The sequence below is a fragment of the Tachypleus tridentatus genome, chromosome 13 (genome assembly GCF_004210375.1).
Source record: "Tachypleus tridentatus isolate NWPU-2018 chromosome 13, ASM421037v1, whole genome shotgun sequence".
NCBI lineage: Eukaryota > Metazoa > Arthropoda > Merostomata > Xiphosura > Limulidae > Tachypleus > Tachypleus tridentatus.
The window spans coordinates 155,192,442-155,211,288 of record NC_134837.1 but is presented as its reverse complement, the minus strand read 5'-3'; the positions used below and the strand labels follow the sequence as shown (position 1 = coordinate 155,211,288).

Genomic DNA, 18,847 nt, shown 5'->3' with positions numbered 1-18,847 from the left:
TTAATGTACTTCGAATCTGTACTTAAAAAACATAAGGACTGAGATGTCTGATCTGTTTGTAGGTACTAAGGAATTGTGATGAACTGTTTAATAGAGAAGAACTCTCAGCTGTTCCTGATATTGGCTGGCCAGATTGTTTTAACTCTGGTGTTTTTGTCTTTAAGCCGTCAGATGAAATGTACAAGGCATTAGTTGCATTTGCCAAAGAGAAAGGAAGTTTTGATGGTAAGTTCTGTTATAGCATAATTTAATACAGATGAAAGTGGTTATGTTATACAAAGCTGGTACAATATTGCTAAAATGCGATTATCACATAAAACTTGATATGATTTTTTACACTATTTCTTTAATGTATATCTTAACATAGTGGTAAAACAGTAAGTAACTAAGTGAATTAAGTACACTCTTCATTTGATCACTATAATATTTTGAAATTTTTACTGCTGTCTCTGTTTAACATATATGCTTTAGTATTCTTGAAACACATATATGCTAGTACGAGAAATGTTTGATCATATTACTACAGTATATTGTAAATATACTGTAAAGATTGTAAAATCTTTGTGGAGTTTATTGTTTTTTGAGGGTTCGAATCTCTGTCCCACCAAACATGCTCATCTTTTCAGCTGTAGGGGTATTATTATGTTACAGTCAATCCCCTTATTCATTTTTAAAAGAGTAGCCCAAGAGTTGATGATGGGAGGTGATTACTAACTGCTTTCCCTTTAGTCTTTCACTGCTAATTTATGGATGGTTCTTGCAGATGTCCCTCATGTAGCTTTGTGCAAAATTAAAAAAACAAGCAAAAAATTAAATTAGCAGAAATCATTATACTTATAACTCTTAAAACACTTCAATTTAAATTATTTGTTGTGCTCCTCACTACTTGTTAACCATAATCTTTGTATTTCTATTCTTGCATGCAGTTTTGTAATTATATTTTTCATAATGTACAGAAGAAACAAGTTTAAGGAAACAAAGTCTGTCCTGACAACAAAAGGTTTTAACAAATAAGAAACATTTAACTTGATATTAAATAAATATATTCTTTATTAAGTCTGATTTTGTTATACCAATTTATTCAAAGTAGAAACCTTTAGTTTTGAGAAAATATGGTAAAGTAGCTTTATTAAAGTTAAAAGATGGATACTGGACTTACAAAATAAAGAAATAGGTGCTGCAAGTAATTACATTACTAAAATTTCTGTTGTGGAACATAATATATTTTAATGAAGGTAAACCTTTTCTAGATGAGCAAACAAATGCATTAACTTCTTTCAAAATATATGTAAAAATAGTAATTCTAATTATTTCAAAAACTTTCTTTCCAAAAAAGTATTATAGAACTGACAAGTTATCATTTTGTAACACCTATATACTGTAATTAAAAAAGAAAAATGAAATAAACATTCAAATTTACATTCTTTTGCACAGCTCCACAGAGTCTCATCTGTAAACAAAGAACTTGATTTGTAGAATTGTTCTTGTCCATCCCAAATCGTAGGCTTGTATATGTATTGTAAAAAAAAAAAAGACCAATCCTTAATAACTCAGTCCCCAGCATATTCTTTTTGGAGTTTTGTATTCTCTGATATTATTATGACTGCCTATATTTCCACCCTTTTATTACCCCATACTGTGTGATAAAAACAACCATTAACACAACTGTACTTTTAAAATATCTAGTGACAAAAATTAAATGAAATTTTCTTCTATGACAAGAAATTAGGTAAGTGCAAATTGAATATTTATTTATAGAATATTATTGTTGAAATTATCGTATTCACACAATGTACTGAGATAAAAACCTTGTAATGAAAATAAATTATATTTATTAACTATATATTGATTTCAACCAAGAATACGAGGGCTGTTCCAAAAATACGCGGACTGTTTGAATTGCGCGGCTCCAGTTGGTTCCAGGGGAATCCGCTTGGTGTCGCTAGGTTTGCACAGATCAGCTGATTACAACGCCATTTCCCGATTGCAGATATCTTCATTTGTGTATTAGCTACGAGGTTTTAAGTGAAGTGCGATTTTTTCGTTTGGCAGATTTCAGAATGAATGACCTGAAGGAGCAAACGACTTGCTGTGAAATTTTTTGTTAAACTTGGAAAATCTGCGACTGAAACTTTTGCTATGTTAACACGGCTTACGGTGATGTTGCTATGAAGCGTACGGCATGTTTCAAGTGGCATGAACGTTTTAAGGATGGTCGACAGTCCATTGAAGATGATGAGCGTCCTGGACGTCCTTCCACGTCAACTGACGACCCACACGTCGACAAAATCAACACCCTGGTGCGGGCAAATCGACGTCTGACTGTCAGGGAGCTTGCTGAAGAGTGTGGGATATCAGTTGGATCTTGTTACGAGATTTTGACCGAAAAATTGAAGATGCACCACGTTGCTGCGAAATTTGTGCCTCAGAACTCGTGAGTTTTTGGCCAAACACTCTATCACTGTTCGTCCCCACCCCCCCTACTCACCTGACCTTGCTCCTTGCGATTTTTCTTGTTCCCCAAACTCAAAAGACCCTTGAAAGGAAGAAGATTTGAGACGATTCCCTAGATTAAGGCAAATGCGACGAAGGAGCTGGAGGACATTACAAAAGAAGCGTACCAGGACTGTTTCAACAAGTGGAAACACTGTTGGGATAAGTGTGTGCATTGGGGAGGAGAGTACTTTGAAGGGGTCCCAGACCTGTAACTTCTAAATAAAGTACGTTTTGTTTTATGACGTCAGTCCGCGTATTTTTTGAACAGACCTCGTATTACCAAAATCGTTGTTACCTAGGCTGACCTATTACATTTGTTCCAGGTGGTATGTAGATCACCAATAATTCTATGTTGGGTTTTTTTTGGTATATTTTTATGATTTATAGCCAGAATTAGTGACTACTACAGTAAACAAAATAGCTTATCGAAATAAATATTTTGTTGAATATTAGTGATATTGAAAGTGATTGCATATATAAAATGTAATTTCTAATCAACACTAGAACATTTTAAAATTAAAATGGAATAAAATATTTTTAGTCTTTCTTTAAAGCATTCTCTCACAAAAGAGTTCTGGAAATTGCATAACATAAAAAATAGAAAAAGTAAATTAATTATATGAAGTATTTCAAAACAAGATAATTTTCTTGTTTCATGCAATTTAGTTAAATATTTGCAATATAAGAAAGGAAGTTTGAGAGAAATTACTGATACTTCTATGGCTCAGAAAGTGTTAATGTATGCTTTTCTGATTTATATTGATTTATTGTTTATTAATGAGTACATATTTAACACACGTAATAATATCTATTATTCTAAACATTCTTGAAAATTCTAACATTTTATTTTAGGTGGTGACCAAGGACTGTTGAATCTTTTTTTCCAAGACTGGGCCACAAAAGATATTTCTCATCATCTGTCATTCCTCTACAACATGAATTCTAATGCATGTTATACCTATCTACCTGCTTTTAAAAAGTATGTTTTTGGGCATATATTGCTATCATAATTTTAACAATGGATCTTCTTTATAAAGTAAGATATAGGGATGAAAAGTATTCTTTGTTCTCCATAATTCAATGCAAAGTCTGAAAATTATTTATTTCAATGCTGTTGCCCTATTTTTAAAGTATTAGATGAGGTTGTGTGTTTATTCATCCACAATTACCTATTGCTAAGATTATCCTGAATTAAGTTAAGGCTGTGAAAGATCTAACAAGCAACAGCATAAACATTATCTTCCATAATAAATGAATATACCAGACACATACGTATGAGTAACAGAAATATGAATGAGGGTTTTATTGTTGTTTCTAAGAAACAATCTGACTTTTGACTATATATATGAAAAGTTCAGAATTTGCATTTTGATTATAAATTTTTGAATCATTCACTTATTAATGTAAGGTTACTTTTAATCTAATTATGAGCAGCGAAACATCATATATTTATGAAAAGGAAATTTGTATTGATTGTATGTTTTGTTTACATATTTCTATTTCATGAAGTATGTAATCTGGATATTTTATTTATCTAAAATGAGATTTAACTGCTACATCTACTAGAAAATACTTCAGTATTAAAATGATGAACTTAGATAACTTGAATTATTGCTTAACTGTCTTTACTTATTTATCTTTAAAATAAATACTCCAGAAAGTTTTATCAAAGGATTGGAAATATTATTTGTACTAGCAGAGAAAATGCCACCCTACAAGCAGTTGTTTGTGCTAGTAATTACTAATCATAGTATTCATACCTAATTGTAAAAAAATGTAAAAGAAAGTGAACATTTACTAAAAACAATTGTTTTTTCTTGAAAGGACTGCATGGGAAAAGTTTTTGGATTGTACTCTTTATTCATGTGCAAATTATTGCATCAAAATGATTCAGTATACTTTTATTGAAAAATAATAAATCTGATACACACTTACCTCTTCTCATACTAGTTTTATTCCTACAAAAGTTTTCTTCTTTGATATGAATCTTACCTTCCTTCTCCAGCCTTTATACCCCACTATATTGCCCAAACCAAGTTAAGTCTTGTTATTCTTTTCAATTTATGTCAATACACCTTCTATCCCAGATATAAGGTGCCATATTTACTTCCTATTCACTTTTCTTGACAGTACAATGTTACAGTGACAATTTTACATGCTTTCTGCTGGTTTCTCTTCATTGTTGAATGACTTTAGTTATACCTCCATTTAGATGATTCTTTTTTTTTTTTACTTGTCTTGGGTTTGGAGTTTATTTTCTTTATTCTAAAAAATAACAAAAATTAAATTTCAAAACAATAGTTTTTCAGAGGGATTTCAGTAATATTTTATATTTACTTCACTTTTTTTTTTCAGGAACCTTTTTGTCACTTTAATTTGGATCCAACTCAGTCGTGGGTGTTGTCTGGCCTGCTATGCTTTCTTCCTAATTTACACTAGCTACCAATCAACTGATAACATATTTACTGGTAGCAATGAGCTCTGTTGAAATTGGGTGTTTCATAAGACCACCTTGTGTGTTTCTTGGGTGGTAAACAATGATAATTCAAAGACGAATGCACTACTGTAATTCTGCTGCTGGTCTATCATGAGTAAAGCTTTACTCTTTATATACAGGCATCCTTTATTGAATATGCTAAGGGGTTTTAGTGGCTTGTACCCAAAATTTAATTAAACTACCTTTTGTTTATATTATACCAATTAGTATAGTATAAAATTGTAGCTAATAATCCATATTTTAATAGCATACAAATCTTAAGCTCATATTTTTTATAAGGTATTATGTTAAAACTCCTGAATTTTCTCTACATGTCCTTTATTCTCTATTTGATTCACTGCCCCTGCAGTAACTAAGAACTTTAATGCAGATTACTTACTATAAAATCATTATTGCTCATACAAACCATAACTTTTATGACTTTCAGTCTTTTTTGGTTACAGAGCCAACAAATCCCTCTTGCCACACCCACCTGTAACATCCTGTAGTTCAGAATTTGTTAGTAGTTCTCTTTTACTCTTAATACTATATTATGTATAACCAATATTAAGTCAAGGGTTTCATTTGTCAAATTACATGTGGTTTTCTAAATGGAAGGTCGTGATTTTCTCTGTTAGTACAAGGTTCATTCCAATAGAAAAGATAATTAGCTTGGATGAATTTGTAGTGGCTCTTGTAATAATATGGTTTTTTTTAAATATGTAACCATTAATTTAAGAGGTAGGGTAAAATGTCATTGACAATCAACAGCAAAAAAAAAGCATGAACAAGTACTTTTTCTTCTTTTTTATGTTTATTCTTTATTTATTGTAAAAGTAACTAAAATGTAAAAATAGAGATCTATTAAGATTAGATTAGGTAAAATGAATAATAATAATATGATAAAAAGTGTTTAAGGCATAAACATATGCAAGCAGCTTGGAGGAGCTCCTGGTAATGTAATTCGATAGTTTAATGTGAGGTCCATGTTCCCCAGGTGGTTTACATCTTCTATAATGACATGAATAGTATTAGTAAGACATGGTTCAGAGGGCAATGAAACAATAAAATTTAAGCATAAATAGGTGTGTACTATTATGATGTTAAAGCTATTTAACATAAATGAATGTAGTTTCAACTTAGTTTGAAGTCATTCTAGGAAGAAACAGGTGGTAATTTAGTTTGTTGGTAATGAGATCTGTAATTGACTGACCCTGTATACACTTAGGGTAGAGAAAATAACAGATAAAATATAAAAGTTTACTGAAAAAAGTTTGAAGTGTATTAAGAAAGTTTTATTGATTATGCAAATGAAATTTGAGATTTTTGAGATGAAGAAAGGTAATTTTAATCTTAACACAAAGATTAATTTTCATGCATACTAGTAAACATAATGCTTCATATATTCATGGACAAATCATTTTTTTAGTTTATTCAAGAGACTTCACTGAAAAATATGATTGTTTTTGTATGTGAAAGACTTATAAAGTTTACTGAAAGTCTGCCAAATTTTGTGAAGATATTTGTACTATATTAAAAGTTAGTAGCATCAAACCTATAAAGACTATAAACAATCATAAAGATGTCACATTTTCAGTCAAAATGAGCAAGCCCATGTTAAAAGATTTAAGTTTTTGGATCAGTATGAGTATTCTTCACTTATCCTAGTGAAACATGAGAGTCCATACTATTCCTAGTTTCCAATCACTGGGGTGGTGTATAGAAATTTATCCTCCTGAGTGATGTTTGAACTCCTTTATCCATTCAAAAGGAAGAAAGCAAAATTAAGTGCTCTCCTACCAGTAATTCAGATCTATAGCAGGACCAGCCTATGCAAGAGCCTCCTCATAATTCTGGTTCAGAGATGACACTCCTCTGTTCATTTCAGCAGCAGGTGGCACTTTTTTTTGGTTATTCTCTTCATTTTGATGATCATGAAAGAGAATCCTCAATTCCCCACGATTCTATTCTGATGTCATTGGTTGGACTTGGTTTGTTCCACATCCTCCTTGTAATTTGGTTTGTAATTCTGGGCTGGGTATTCTTTGTTTCTTCTGGTGGAGTGAGGTGTGATGGCTTCCATAAATTGAATTTTGGTTTGTTGCATTTTGCACTTCTTCAGGTTGGGGTGAGGATTTGTCCACTTTTGTGTTGTTTGCTTTCTCTTTGTAATTCCAGCAGCTTAACATGGAACATTCTGTAACTTTGAGGTTGGGTTCCAGTAATACCATGATATTAAATGAGAAAAATTAAAAGTGGTCTTCATGCCCTAGCCACTACACCTTTGATCTAGATTTGACCAATAATTCCAGTGATGAGATGTGGGATCGTCTCTACCTGGATGAGTCCTGGATGAATTCATGTTCTTCTAATGATGTTAGGGTTTTTCCTCTGTGGCATATCTGTTCCAGAAGTAGTGTGCTACTACTACTCCTTGTCACACAACTCTTTTCTATGCAGATGCTTTCTGTATGGATCTTCCCCTCACTGGCTTCTCCAAGGTGTGGAGGTAAGTGTGTACTAGAAGTTAACATTTTTCTGTACCAAAAACGTATTTCCAATAATACTTACCTCTCCTTGCATTACCCCTTTCCTTCTTCCCCATGACATGGCCAGTTTTTAGTCTGCTAATTGGACTGTCTCAAAAAGTGAATAGTGAGTAATAAAAGATTTGTAATAGGGGTTGCATTGACTTAGGTGAAGAGAATCACAAGATTTAACTTCTTTTGGGTAATATAGTAGGGTATAAAGACTGGAGCAAATGAGGTAAAATTCATACCAATGCATAGATAAGCAGAGAAGAGAAAATTTCATTGGGGTAGGGCTTTAGGGGTGGTAAGTATTATCAGAAATACATTTTTAGTATAGGAAAATGTTAACCTTAAAAAAAACAAAAAAACTCCAGGTTTTTAGTATTACTTATAAAAAATCAAATGAGAAAAGATAAAATCAAACCCACCTGTACAATCCTAGTGAAAGTTATATTCTTGTTGTGTGGGGAGTACATTTATTTAAAATTGTGTTCTGTTATAAAGAAATTATTGTTGGACATATGATAGTTATTTTTGAAATTATCTGAATCATGAATACGCAAATTGTGAAATTTTATGGATTATTGTTTGTGGTTCCATTCAGTAAATAACACTACATTTCATAAACCTTTGATGTTGAAATCTTGGATTTCAGCACATTTTTAGCCTTTCCATCTTGAAAGGCTCTCTTTGGATTCTCTTCTTGTAAGTTTGAAATATACCTAAAAAATACAGAAAAGTCTTTTAAACAATCAAATTTTCATTTCTGCATCAGGTTTATCAATATGTTGATGTTTAAAGACTTTTGTACAGTTTTAGTAACATACATGCATGCTACATCCATCATAGCAGGGTTGTAAAAGTAACGAGGTGAAAGTGAAGTAATTTTATTTTTACAATTTAACAGATTATAAAAATTGTATCTTATAGTTTCAGTATAGAAGCTCTTAAATTAATAAATTAGACTTCTGGAGGTATATTACCTTAAAAACTGTAGTTGTATTTTATTTCATTTGCAACATTTCAAGCAAAAGCTCTTTCAGAAACAAACCTATTTCTGCTGTAAACTGTCTCCATACCTAGAGCGAACAAATAGTTAAGTTAGTATTCTAGATAAAGGTCTAAGTTTGTTCTCATTAAGAAATATATAAGTAATGTCAACACAAAAAACATACCACTTCGTGTTTTGCACTTGAAGATGCATTTTTACACTTAACTACAAATTAGTCAGAGCAGAAGACATCTTTGCCGCCTACCAGCACCATTAAGTAATTTCTTTCTCAGCTATTCCCCCACTTTTTTGTCACAATTACTACATAGAGAAGCATCAAAAGGAAATTTACAACTTGAATTTCACAACTGTGACCTCTGTTATCTTTACATAAGATTTGTTGTCATGATGATATTGTAGTAAAACGAGCTGATACTAGAAGCTAATAAATTAATTGTTAAATACTCTAGTCTTTTTTTTATATTCTATTTTTCTCCTTGCCCTATATTGTAGCTATGTTAATGATGTTTTCAGTATAGTTTCATGCATTAATAACAAGCTCGATCTTTTTCTTTGGGTTGTTAAACCCATTCACCTGTCACCCCATAACACATCTTCTTGACATAAATATTTCCATGGTTGATGTTGACAGTCTTGTGACATTTGTGCATTATAAATTGATATATGCATATAGCTACTTACATTTTTCCTGGAGTAATTCTCAGCATATCAGGAGAAATATTCCAAATCCCAGCTCACCAGATTACATATGTTCTGCTGTAAAGACCAATATTTAATAGCAAATCTATCAATATCCTCCATTTCTTGAAAAAAAAAACATGGTTACCCTACTTCTTTTCTTCTTCATACCAAACATAATCTGCAGACAAACAATAAATGTCTGAATTCAGCTTTTCAGATTACTTAGTATAAGTGATATCAGTAAGTATAATATCAACACTCTAGACAATTTAAAACTTCCAATGACACACACATACAACCACTTTTCAACTAACACAATTCTACTTGCACTGATCATAAGCACATTTTCCTTATACTATTGCTTCACCCATTCAACACATAAGTAACACATTTTTTGTTTGATGACTTTTACATTATTATACAGGACAATACCACCAGTCACATGTTCCCCTAATAAATCTAAATTATAAATGAAACACTAGCATTAAAGATTTACTCATCTGTAGTCAACATTCAAGAAATGTACAGCCATCATGTAATATTCAAGTTGATACATATCATCACTTTAGATACAGGTGCAACATTTGCCCTTATCTGTCAGTGTATAAATAGCCATTTCATCTGTATATCCAAATCTTTAATTTATTGTGTTATTTGTGGGACCAAGTCTAAGTCTGTGTAAGAGAAACCAGTCATATGCATGGTGAACATGCACACATGAAAACACTTTTGTAATGTCTTGATTAAAGATTAAGATAACCCTCAAGAAGGGGCTCGACATGGCTAGGTGGTTAAGGCTCGCCCTTTCATCCGTGGGGGCATTATAACGTGACGATCAATATCCTGCTATTTGTTTGTAAAAGAGTAGCCCAAGAGTTGGTGGTGGGTGGTGATGACTAGCTGCACTTCCCTCTATTCTTACACTGTTAAATTAGGGACATCTAGCATAGATAGCCCTCATGTAGCTTTGCATGAAATTCAAACCAAACCGAATCTTCACGAAGGCTGGTCATTTCCTTGAGCACTTTAAAGTACATTTTAATATGCTCCTTGCAACATCAATCAAGGAATCCAAACAATAAAATAAATTATTTTCATAGTGAATTGTTTAAGTTCTTTTGGCATTAATCAAAAGTTCAGCTTTTTATAATTTTTAGAATAGATTTCATTTATTTCCTTTAAAATTCTTTAAGATATTTCTTTCAGTGTTTTTTAAATTATTTTTGTTGACTACTTTTTAATTTTAATAATTTTTATTGTGAAAGTTGTGGTCATCAGAACTTTTCTTCAGGTTTACATTTTTATCACTATTTTGTTTCTTTTCAAAATGTCCTTGTGGTTTGTCATTAAATGATTTACTTGTGTAAGGCTTAAAAAAAAAGATCATTTGATTTAAACATTGTTAAGACAATAAAATACAGACTTAGTTTTCTGAGGTGATTTATCTTGATAAACCTAATTTCTTTATTTTATAACTTTCACATTTTTCTATCCATTCATCAGCTTTTGGGTAAGTTGTATATTATTGTGGGTGTGAAATACTGTTTGTAAAGTAATAATTTTCTTTTTGTTGAATTGTTCAGAATTTGTAAACTTTACATTGATTCTACTGTATTACAATTTTTGGATTTTTAATATTTAAGAACATGCAACAGTAATGAAAATTGTAAAGGAAAGTTTAAGTTCTGAAGAGATGTTCAAAATGAGGAGAAAGGACAATATTTTTTATTGTTCTTTAGGTTTGGTAATGAGGTAAAAATCGTCCATTTTCTGGGTGAAATGAAACCTTGGATGTACAAAGTCAGCGAGGGGAAGATTGTAAAACCACGTCACAGCCAATATTATTGTGATCACCTTCAGTATTGGTGGGATTTGTTTCTGTCATATGTATGGCCACATCAGGTAACTTTAAGTAATATCATAATAGCTGATTAAACATATATTGTTGTTTTTTATATCTTCTCTGTTTCAGTGTCTTCTAATAAAGTTAATTTTTTTCAATAGTTACGTAATTGATAAAAAGTAATGTTGTGTGTTGTAAAGAAAAATTCTCTATGCTGACATAAAATCACTAACACCTTTTTACTTCCAAGACTCTTCATGAATATCTGAAGTTAAAGTATACTATATAAATTTAATAAAAGAGTATAAATTGTTTTTAATTCTGATTTTTCTTCTATATAGATAACTTTTTTAACATACGCAAAACAGTGTATACAACTAATATTTTTTTGTAATAATACACCTTTATTAGAGAAATTTTCTTGAAAATTAGTATATATTCCTAGGAAATTTACTATATTAAAACTTTTGAAAAATGTAACAGGGGATAGGTTTTTTTTATATATGATACTTATTTAGTGATCCTGTCTTTTGAGGTTGGAGTGTTGCTGAATACTCATGGATATATATTTTTGAAGATTTTTTTAAAACCTTCATCACATTGTTTGTTCAACCACAAATACTCAAAACTATATGTAGCCTTTTTTATTGTGAAAAAATTGTTTTAAAAGATTATCTTATTACTTAAATAGTTATTAATAAGTGGAAATGTCTTAAAAATAATTTGGGCATAATAGAAAATCTAATCTAATTACAAAGCCAAAATTTCACAAGTGGATACATGTTACAATTACCTGATGAACCTTTAGATTAAGTTTATGATGTTTGTGTATTGTTTTTTGTCAATTCACAAAATATTTTTAATAAACACAAAGTTATATTTAATTGGCAAGTGTTACTTTATGGTGTAGAACTTGTTATATCTGTAGGAATTATTGCTTTGAGCTGTACTAAAACAAAGTTTTTGAGAGTTTTTTTTTTTTTTAAGATAAGATCTTTTATTTATCTGATTCTTCAAAGATAACACCAAGGTACTTTCAAAGCAATTTTACCAATTCACTAAAAGAAATTTATTTTGCACTAGGTGATGAAATTATTTTTAACCAGAGCCATGATGACAGTAAAAATTTGAAAACATTTTTTTTCCCATTAGTATCTTGACTCAAGTGAATGTTGCTATAGAGTAGCAGCTTAGTTATTCAATGAACTTTTTATATAAAAATTTTATTTTATTCAAAGAATGAAGCTAACTACAGGCATATATTTCTGAAGTTTGTTACATGATTATTAGTGTGGTTTTGGTTGAAAAGTACTATTTTTGTTTGAGTTTGTAGCAGAATACTTGAATAGTATACTGTGTGTACAACACCAGTTTTTAAGCATACTTGTTCATTTAGAGTTAACTGGAATTTTGTATAGCCTGTAAGCACTGCAGAGCATGACTGAACTAGTTTCTAAAAGTAGAATATTGTCAGTAATGTTTCTGACTGCAACATGTTTTGAATAAATGTAAGATTAAATTTTTAAAAGACCATAACAGTGCAGTTATTGGCCTCTAATTAGGGTGAACAGTGTGTTGTAAATTAGTTACTGTTTTTTTTAGCTTATGCTAAATCACTATCAACTTTTCATGTGCAGTGTGCTATGCTCTCAAACATATTTTGTTGTTTTATCTTTGGTATTTGGATTGACAAATATGAAAAGAGTAATTAGTTTAAGACTTTTTTTTTGTATGAACTGTTTGGATATGTATTCCAAATGTGTGTGTACTCTTTCATGTTTTAAAATAGTATACATCAGAATATTATGGTGTCTTTGAAAATATTTTACCAAACTCTATTTGGTTGATTAAAAATATAATGTGAAGATAATGTGATACTATGAACATCTATGGTTCTAAAATGTTGCATTTGAATAGTAACTGGTATTTGAAGTATGCTTATATATTCTAGTTTGTGTTATCTACAAACATTATGGCTTGAAATGTCTGTTATGGAGAGTTAGCAAAGACTAATCAACTCAACATTTTTATTTTTATTTCCTTTTTTGCATAATTCTTTCTTAATTTTAGTAAAGTTTTAGTCATTAATTACTTGCTAAAGAAATCAAGCTTGTATATTCTTAAACATACTATCACAAATTAACAATTTATATAATATATATGTTTTCACAAAAGTGTTTAAAAATTAATATATGTTCTTTATTGTTAGGATATCCCTTCAAATGATCTTGATAAGGTAGAGCTTAAGTTACCAGAAGAAAGAAAAACCAGTGCTTTTCAAGTCCATTCAATGGCTGTGAATCTTAATTCTCGACAGGAGGCATGGGAAAAGGGACAGATTGATTACATGGGTGTAGATTGTTTTGAAAATATTCGTAAAAAATTGGACAGTAAGATCTATGGTTTAAAATGACTTTATGGAATATGTTGTCTTCTGCTAGTGTGTACAACCAGGCTTCTGTTAAGATTACAGATTTACTATCATCTTTATGAAGGAACAGCTTTGTATGTTTAAAAATATTTTATATTCTCCTTACCATTATTACAAGGTACCTGGTTGGAATACTAACGATATGATTATCTGTATTTAAATCTGTTAATATTTGAAGACTGTGTACAAAGTTGCGTGTATATTATAAGTTAATTTTAGTGTTTGTAATGGTAAGTACAACTCACTTGAGTTTTATATGTAATATTTATTGTTGATAAGATTGTTAGTAGAGGTTAATAAAGCTATGGATTTAAGATTGTTATATGGAAAGAGTTACATTTAATTCCAAAAATGTATGATTTGTTATACCATTTGAGTTTGCATTTTTGTTTTACAGATTACCTGGATAGAGTATTATGGTTAGGGCAAAGTTATCCTTTAGTTGAAAAGAAATGCAACTCCTTCCTAAAATAAAAATAAAAAAACTTAGTGTTTATATTTAGCAGTAGATAGCCCAAATACCTACACTTGTATGATAGTTACAGTATCTGTTACCTCTACAAATATTGTCATAGCAACTGTTTTGTAATGTATTATTTGTACACCTATGTGTATTGTACTGATTTCTTTAAACATTATTTAGATTTTTATATCTCTTACAATTTTAAGCCAAAATGTTACTAAGCTATTTCCAAGTTTCAATTCGTGTCTTTTGTCGTAGATCATCCATATTAATAAAATGACTGTTCCACAACAAAACCATGTGATATACTAACATCTTCTGAAAATCTAACTTGTACATTTTTTAAATTACTCTAGCTCATACATAATACAGTATATATATGGGTTGCTCTCTGTTTTATGCTCATATTCCTTGATAACATATTTTAATGCATGTTATTTTATTAATGGAATAATTGAGAAAATATTAAGTTTGATCTAAGATTTTTTTTTTAGCAGAACATTGTTTTCAAAGCTCTTCCTAAATATGTTCAAACCTATAACTAATAACAAGTAATTTATTTTTTGTTAGGAGAAACAAACAGCCTTTAAAATGGAAAAGTTTTGAGTTTAGTTCCATAAGAAGTCTGTTAAGAAGTAATTTAATATTTCACAACAGAGAAAAGATTATTAAATAGAGGTTGCAGTGCACATTCATTTATTTTTTGATTACTTGTTTGTTGTCAAGTGCAAAGTTGCACAACAAGATAGAGCTATCTCTGTCACGATATCAAACTCTAATGTTTAGTTCTATAATACCAAAAGCTTATTACTGAGCCACTTGCAGGAGGAGAGAAGTTAATGACCGCCATATCTATTTTTTGCTCTGATAAGGTACATATCTTTATGAAGCATAAATAATGCTCATTCTGTGTCTTGGATAATTTGAGAGTTAGTAATTTTTTCAGACCTATCTTATTCAACTTTAAAATACACGTGTATATGAACTATTTTGTCTCTTTGTTTATTCATCCACAAGCTCATGAGCATTTATTACATGTTAGCAGTGAGTTTCTGTATGGCATGGCAGCAGTAATGTTGTAGTGATTGCCTTTAATATCTGATTTTTTGCATATGTATATTTTTCCAACCCTCCTCATGTTTTGTTTGTATTGAAGTAAGGTAGATGTGATCTATATATATTATGAAGTTGTTGGTCTATTCCACAAATTCATTCCTAGTGTTTAACATGAATTTGAACTCACTTCTTGGAAGGGAACTGTGGTATCTCGTTGTAAAAATAGTAGTGCTATGAATAAGACATCTGCATTCTCACAGAATATATACATAGTAGGCATGAGTTACACAGTGCTGCAAAAGTAAAAAAAATAAACCTTCAAAAGCTGTATGTTCATAAAACAGTATATAAATCGTGTATATAGGCTTTGTAAAGAGTGGAATGAAGAGACTTGTTTTTGTATGTAAAAAGTGTCCATTTCTTTTTTAATTTTTTTAAACAGATATATTAGGAATAAAACCAGTGTTACATCTGTAGGCCTGATATAAGAAAATGGCAGGTTCCAACTATTAAATTATTCTATGCCTTTCGCAAATTAGTCTGTTGCATTGCCACGTAGAACTAATAACTAACACAACATTTTAACTATGGGTCTGTTCATAGGAATTATTTATTTCATGCTTCCAATTTATTCCACTATTACTAACAAAATATTATGAATTTATTTTAAGCATGTTCTCATCATGGCTGACAAGAGGTGTACAATACAACTACACTATTCCATATTTAATGCAAGTTCAATGTAAAAATAAAGTTAAATCCACAGATAATGGAACAAAGATGTAGAAATAATCTGAGGAACTTCCTTCTGATGTTTCTTCTCTCTATTTTCATGTCTACCATACAGTAAAAAGATAATATAGCACAATATTATCACCAAGCAAAAGATGTAAACACATGACTCCAGATGGTGTCATACCCTAGACAGATGGTGAGCAGGTCGACTGTTTAATGCAAAGTAAATTTTGAAGCACCTCTGACAAATGTAGGCATATCACATGATCTCAAGGAGGAGGAAAGAAAATGGGTAATGAGAGAAAAGAGGAGGAAAAAAACTGGATAACTAAACCTTTCAAAAGAGCCTCAGGGTTTTTACCAGCACCAGTGAAGATGGGTAGTATTTCACTGAGAAAATCAATGAAAAGAAGTACCTAGAAATGGAAAGGGTTAAGAGGGACAGGTAGCCTATGAGCTTCCAATAGAGACACATGAGCTATAAAGGTTGTAAGGGTAGACTGCCATCAGGTTGACATCATTTGTGATTCAATATTGTAAGAGACTACAGAAAATGCATGAAGCCTCAGAAAAGGAGAAAGATGTAAGACCCTGAGACATATTGAGAATAATATGATTCCTGTCAAAATAAAGTCACTACCTAGAAGGTCCCAACAAATAAACCATGTATGCAAGGCCAAAATTGAAGATAAAGTATGGATGAAATTGAAGAGCATCGGCAAAAATTCCTCAACATATCTATGATGATTCTCTGAGAGTCAATGTAAGGACAGAAAATACCAGAAAAAAAAAGTTTATAGTTCGTCCATTGATAAGAAGTCGTTGAGGAACGTGACAAGCTAATTTTTTCATAGAAATGGGAGGTTAACAGAATAGCAATAAACCGATGATCAGGGGAAATAGGAAAATCAAATTTGGAAAAAATAGGACGTAAAATGAAAGATGAGAACACTGAAAGATCTTGTAAGATGAGATATGTTTAGTATTGGAAAATACTGTAATGTGTCAACAATGTTTTGTATTAACTTCAAAAGTTACTATTAGCACATTTATTTTACTTGTAACATATCTGAAATACTTCATAATCTACATAATTTGCACAGGTTTGATGGATAAGAAAATTATATACACACCGTAATCTCTTTTACTTGTATCTCAAAGGGCCATAGATCCATATTCACTCTTAATTGCTGCACAAATTAAGTATTTATATTTACAAAATTAGATATTTAGAAGTTATATAAAATATTATTCAGTAAAAGGACATGAAAATTCTAAAACATGAACTACCCTCAAAAAATTAATTTCATCAGATTATAATCTACTTTTTTTGTTTTTCATTGTTAACTTAAGGATGTGATTTTTTTCAGTTCAGGGTTTTACATGTATATAAAAAATTACATATTGTTAATAATGTAATGTTTTAAGATTTGTATGTGTAGTAAAGTGAACAGTATTACTAAAAGTGTGATTTTGGGTACATAAGAAGTAGTTTTTAACATAAACCCAAGAATATAATATGTAAGTTGTAGTGGGCCTTCAAGATCTAAAGAGCTAGATGTAACAGTTTAAGTTTTTACGTATATTTAAGCTTGCTGTATTGTTTGCTAAAGTTTTGTCAATTTAATAAGCTTGTGTAAGGTTACTGTGAATGGTTTGTTGAACCAAAACAGCACATATATATTTATAGTAAAATTAAAGAATTGTTTTGCCCCTCACAAAAGTATTGAGTAAATAATTTTATAAGTTTCCCAAAGGAATTGTAAAGAATATGTATTATTTTTCATATTTTGAAGACCTAAGATTTTAAGAAAAACATCTTTGATTTGTGATATAACATATATTATCTTTAATGATTATTTGTGTTAACTAATAAATCACAATGTAGTATTGGAACTTTTAACTTTATGTATGATTCTTGTTTACATTTTTCTGTATTTCTGTAAAAATGATCCATTATGTGTGTGGTTATCATGTAGAATTGACTGCTCATTACTGTATTTTTGATATCTGGAAATTGCACAATGGTGTACATGGGCTATTTTGTTCCAGAAGTTTTTTCTAGAAAGGGAATGAAGAAAGCCCAAAAATAGGGCATATTTCCACTCTTTTTATATACTTTAGGCTTGCACACCCAAAGTTGGGTGGATTGGTTATCAGTTACAGGAATTTTTTTATATGTAAGTAGAGACTGCCCAGTAGTGTATATGGGCTATTTGGTTTTAGGTTTTTTGCCCAAGAAGGAAAATAAAAAACACCTTGAAACAGGGAATATTTTTACTTCATTATAGACTTTTGGATTTGAATTTAAAGACACAGGTACTTAGTTGGTTAAATCAATCAGTTATTACCTTCCATAAAGCAAGGTATTGAGTGAGAACCAAATGAGGTTATTGGGGATTTAACAACAAGAAAGAAAAGGAAGGTGGATGTTATTTAACATTGTCCTTCATACAGTTTTTTGTTTCATTAATGGGTATTTACAGCTAATTCATAAAAAAGGTTCAATTATTCTTAAGTTATACATGCTTTGTTTAAAATGTTTTGTTTACTAGGGCTTTTAATGGTAAGAACATAGCTAGAATATTTCACAAAATGTCAAATATAATAATTTTCTGTACCATTATTCCAGGTTCAAACTTGTAGAAATAATATTTGTTAGAATAGTTCTCATAGCGTAAGACTGGCTTTTTTCCCACTACAGAATTGCCTGTGTTATGATTCTAGTTAACAGATGTACTTTAAGATATACTTTCTCTGTTTTAAACTGCTGAATAAAATGTTTTTCTTGTAAATGTAGAGTTAAATATTCAAAGTACCAATCAACATTTGCAACAGTGTTTTGAGAAGTTTGTTTTATAATATCTGGAATGTATTCTGAAGTGTAAGTGGCCAAGTGTATGCTAAGTATCACAATAAAAACAGATTTCAAGGAAATTTAAGCAGAGTTTTATCAAGTTAAATTTGACCAAACAAAATGACTGGCACTCTTTTTTTTTTACTTTACAATAGAAAAACTACTTCGAACTAGACCCCATTAAACAAAGCATGCAATTTAATTTGCTGTCTTGCCTTTCTTCTGCATGTATTTCTATGTTATAGCTAGTGCATAAAATGTGTCTA

General features: G+C 30.5%; 1 protein-coding gene across 6 annotated transcripts in view; it reads left to right on the top strand.

Annotated features, from left to right (window-relative positions):
• The window catches only part of LOC143240718 (glycogenin-1-like), a 45,659-nt gene extending 26,998 nt beyond the window's left edge, over positions 1–18,661 (top strand). For 5 of the 6 annotated variants that reach the window (XM_076483644.1, XM_076483645.1, XM_076483641.1 and 2 more), the window contains 4 exons: positions 63–225; positions 3,349–3,475; positions 10,936–11,098; positions 13,249–18,661. In XM_076483644.1, coding sequence (XP_076339759.1) covers positions 63–225; positions 3,349–3,475; positions 10,936–11,098; positions 13,249–13,452 — 657 coding nt within the window. In that variant the 3' untranslated portion in view covers positions 13,453–18,661. The remainder of the gene's footprint in view (positions 1–62; positions 226–3,348; positions 3,476–10,935; positions 11,099–13,248) is intronic. The other variant, XM_076483642.1, reaches the window with a different exon arrangement.
• Positions 18,662–18,847: the final 186 nt, after the last annotated feature.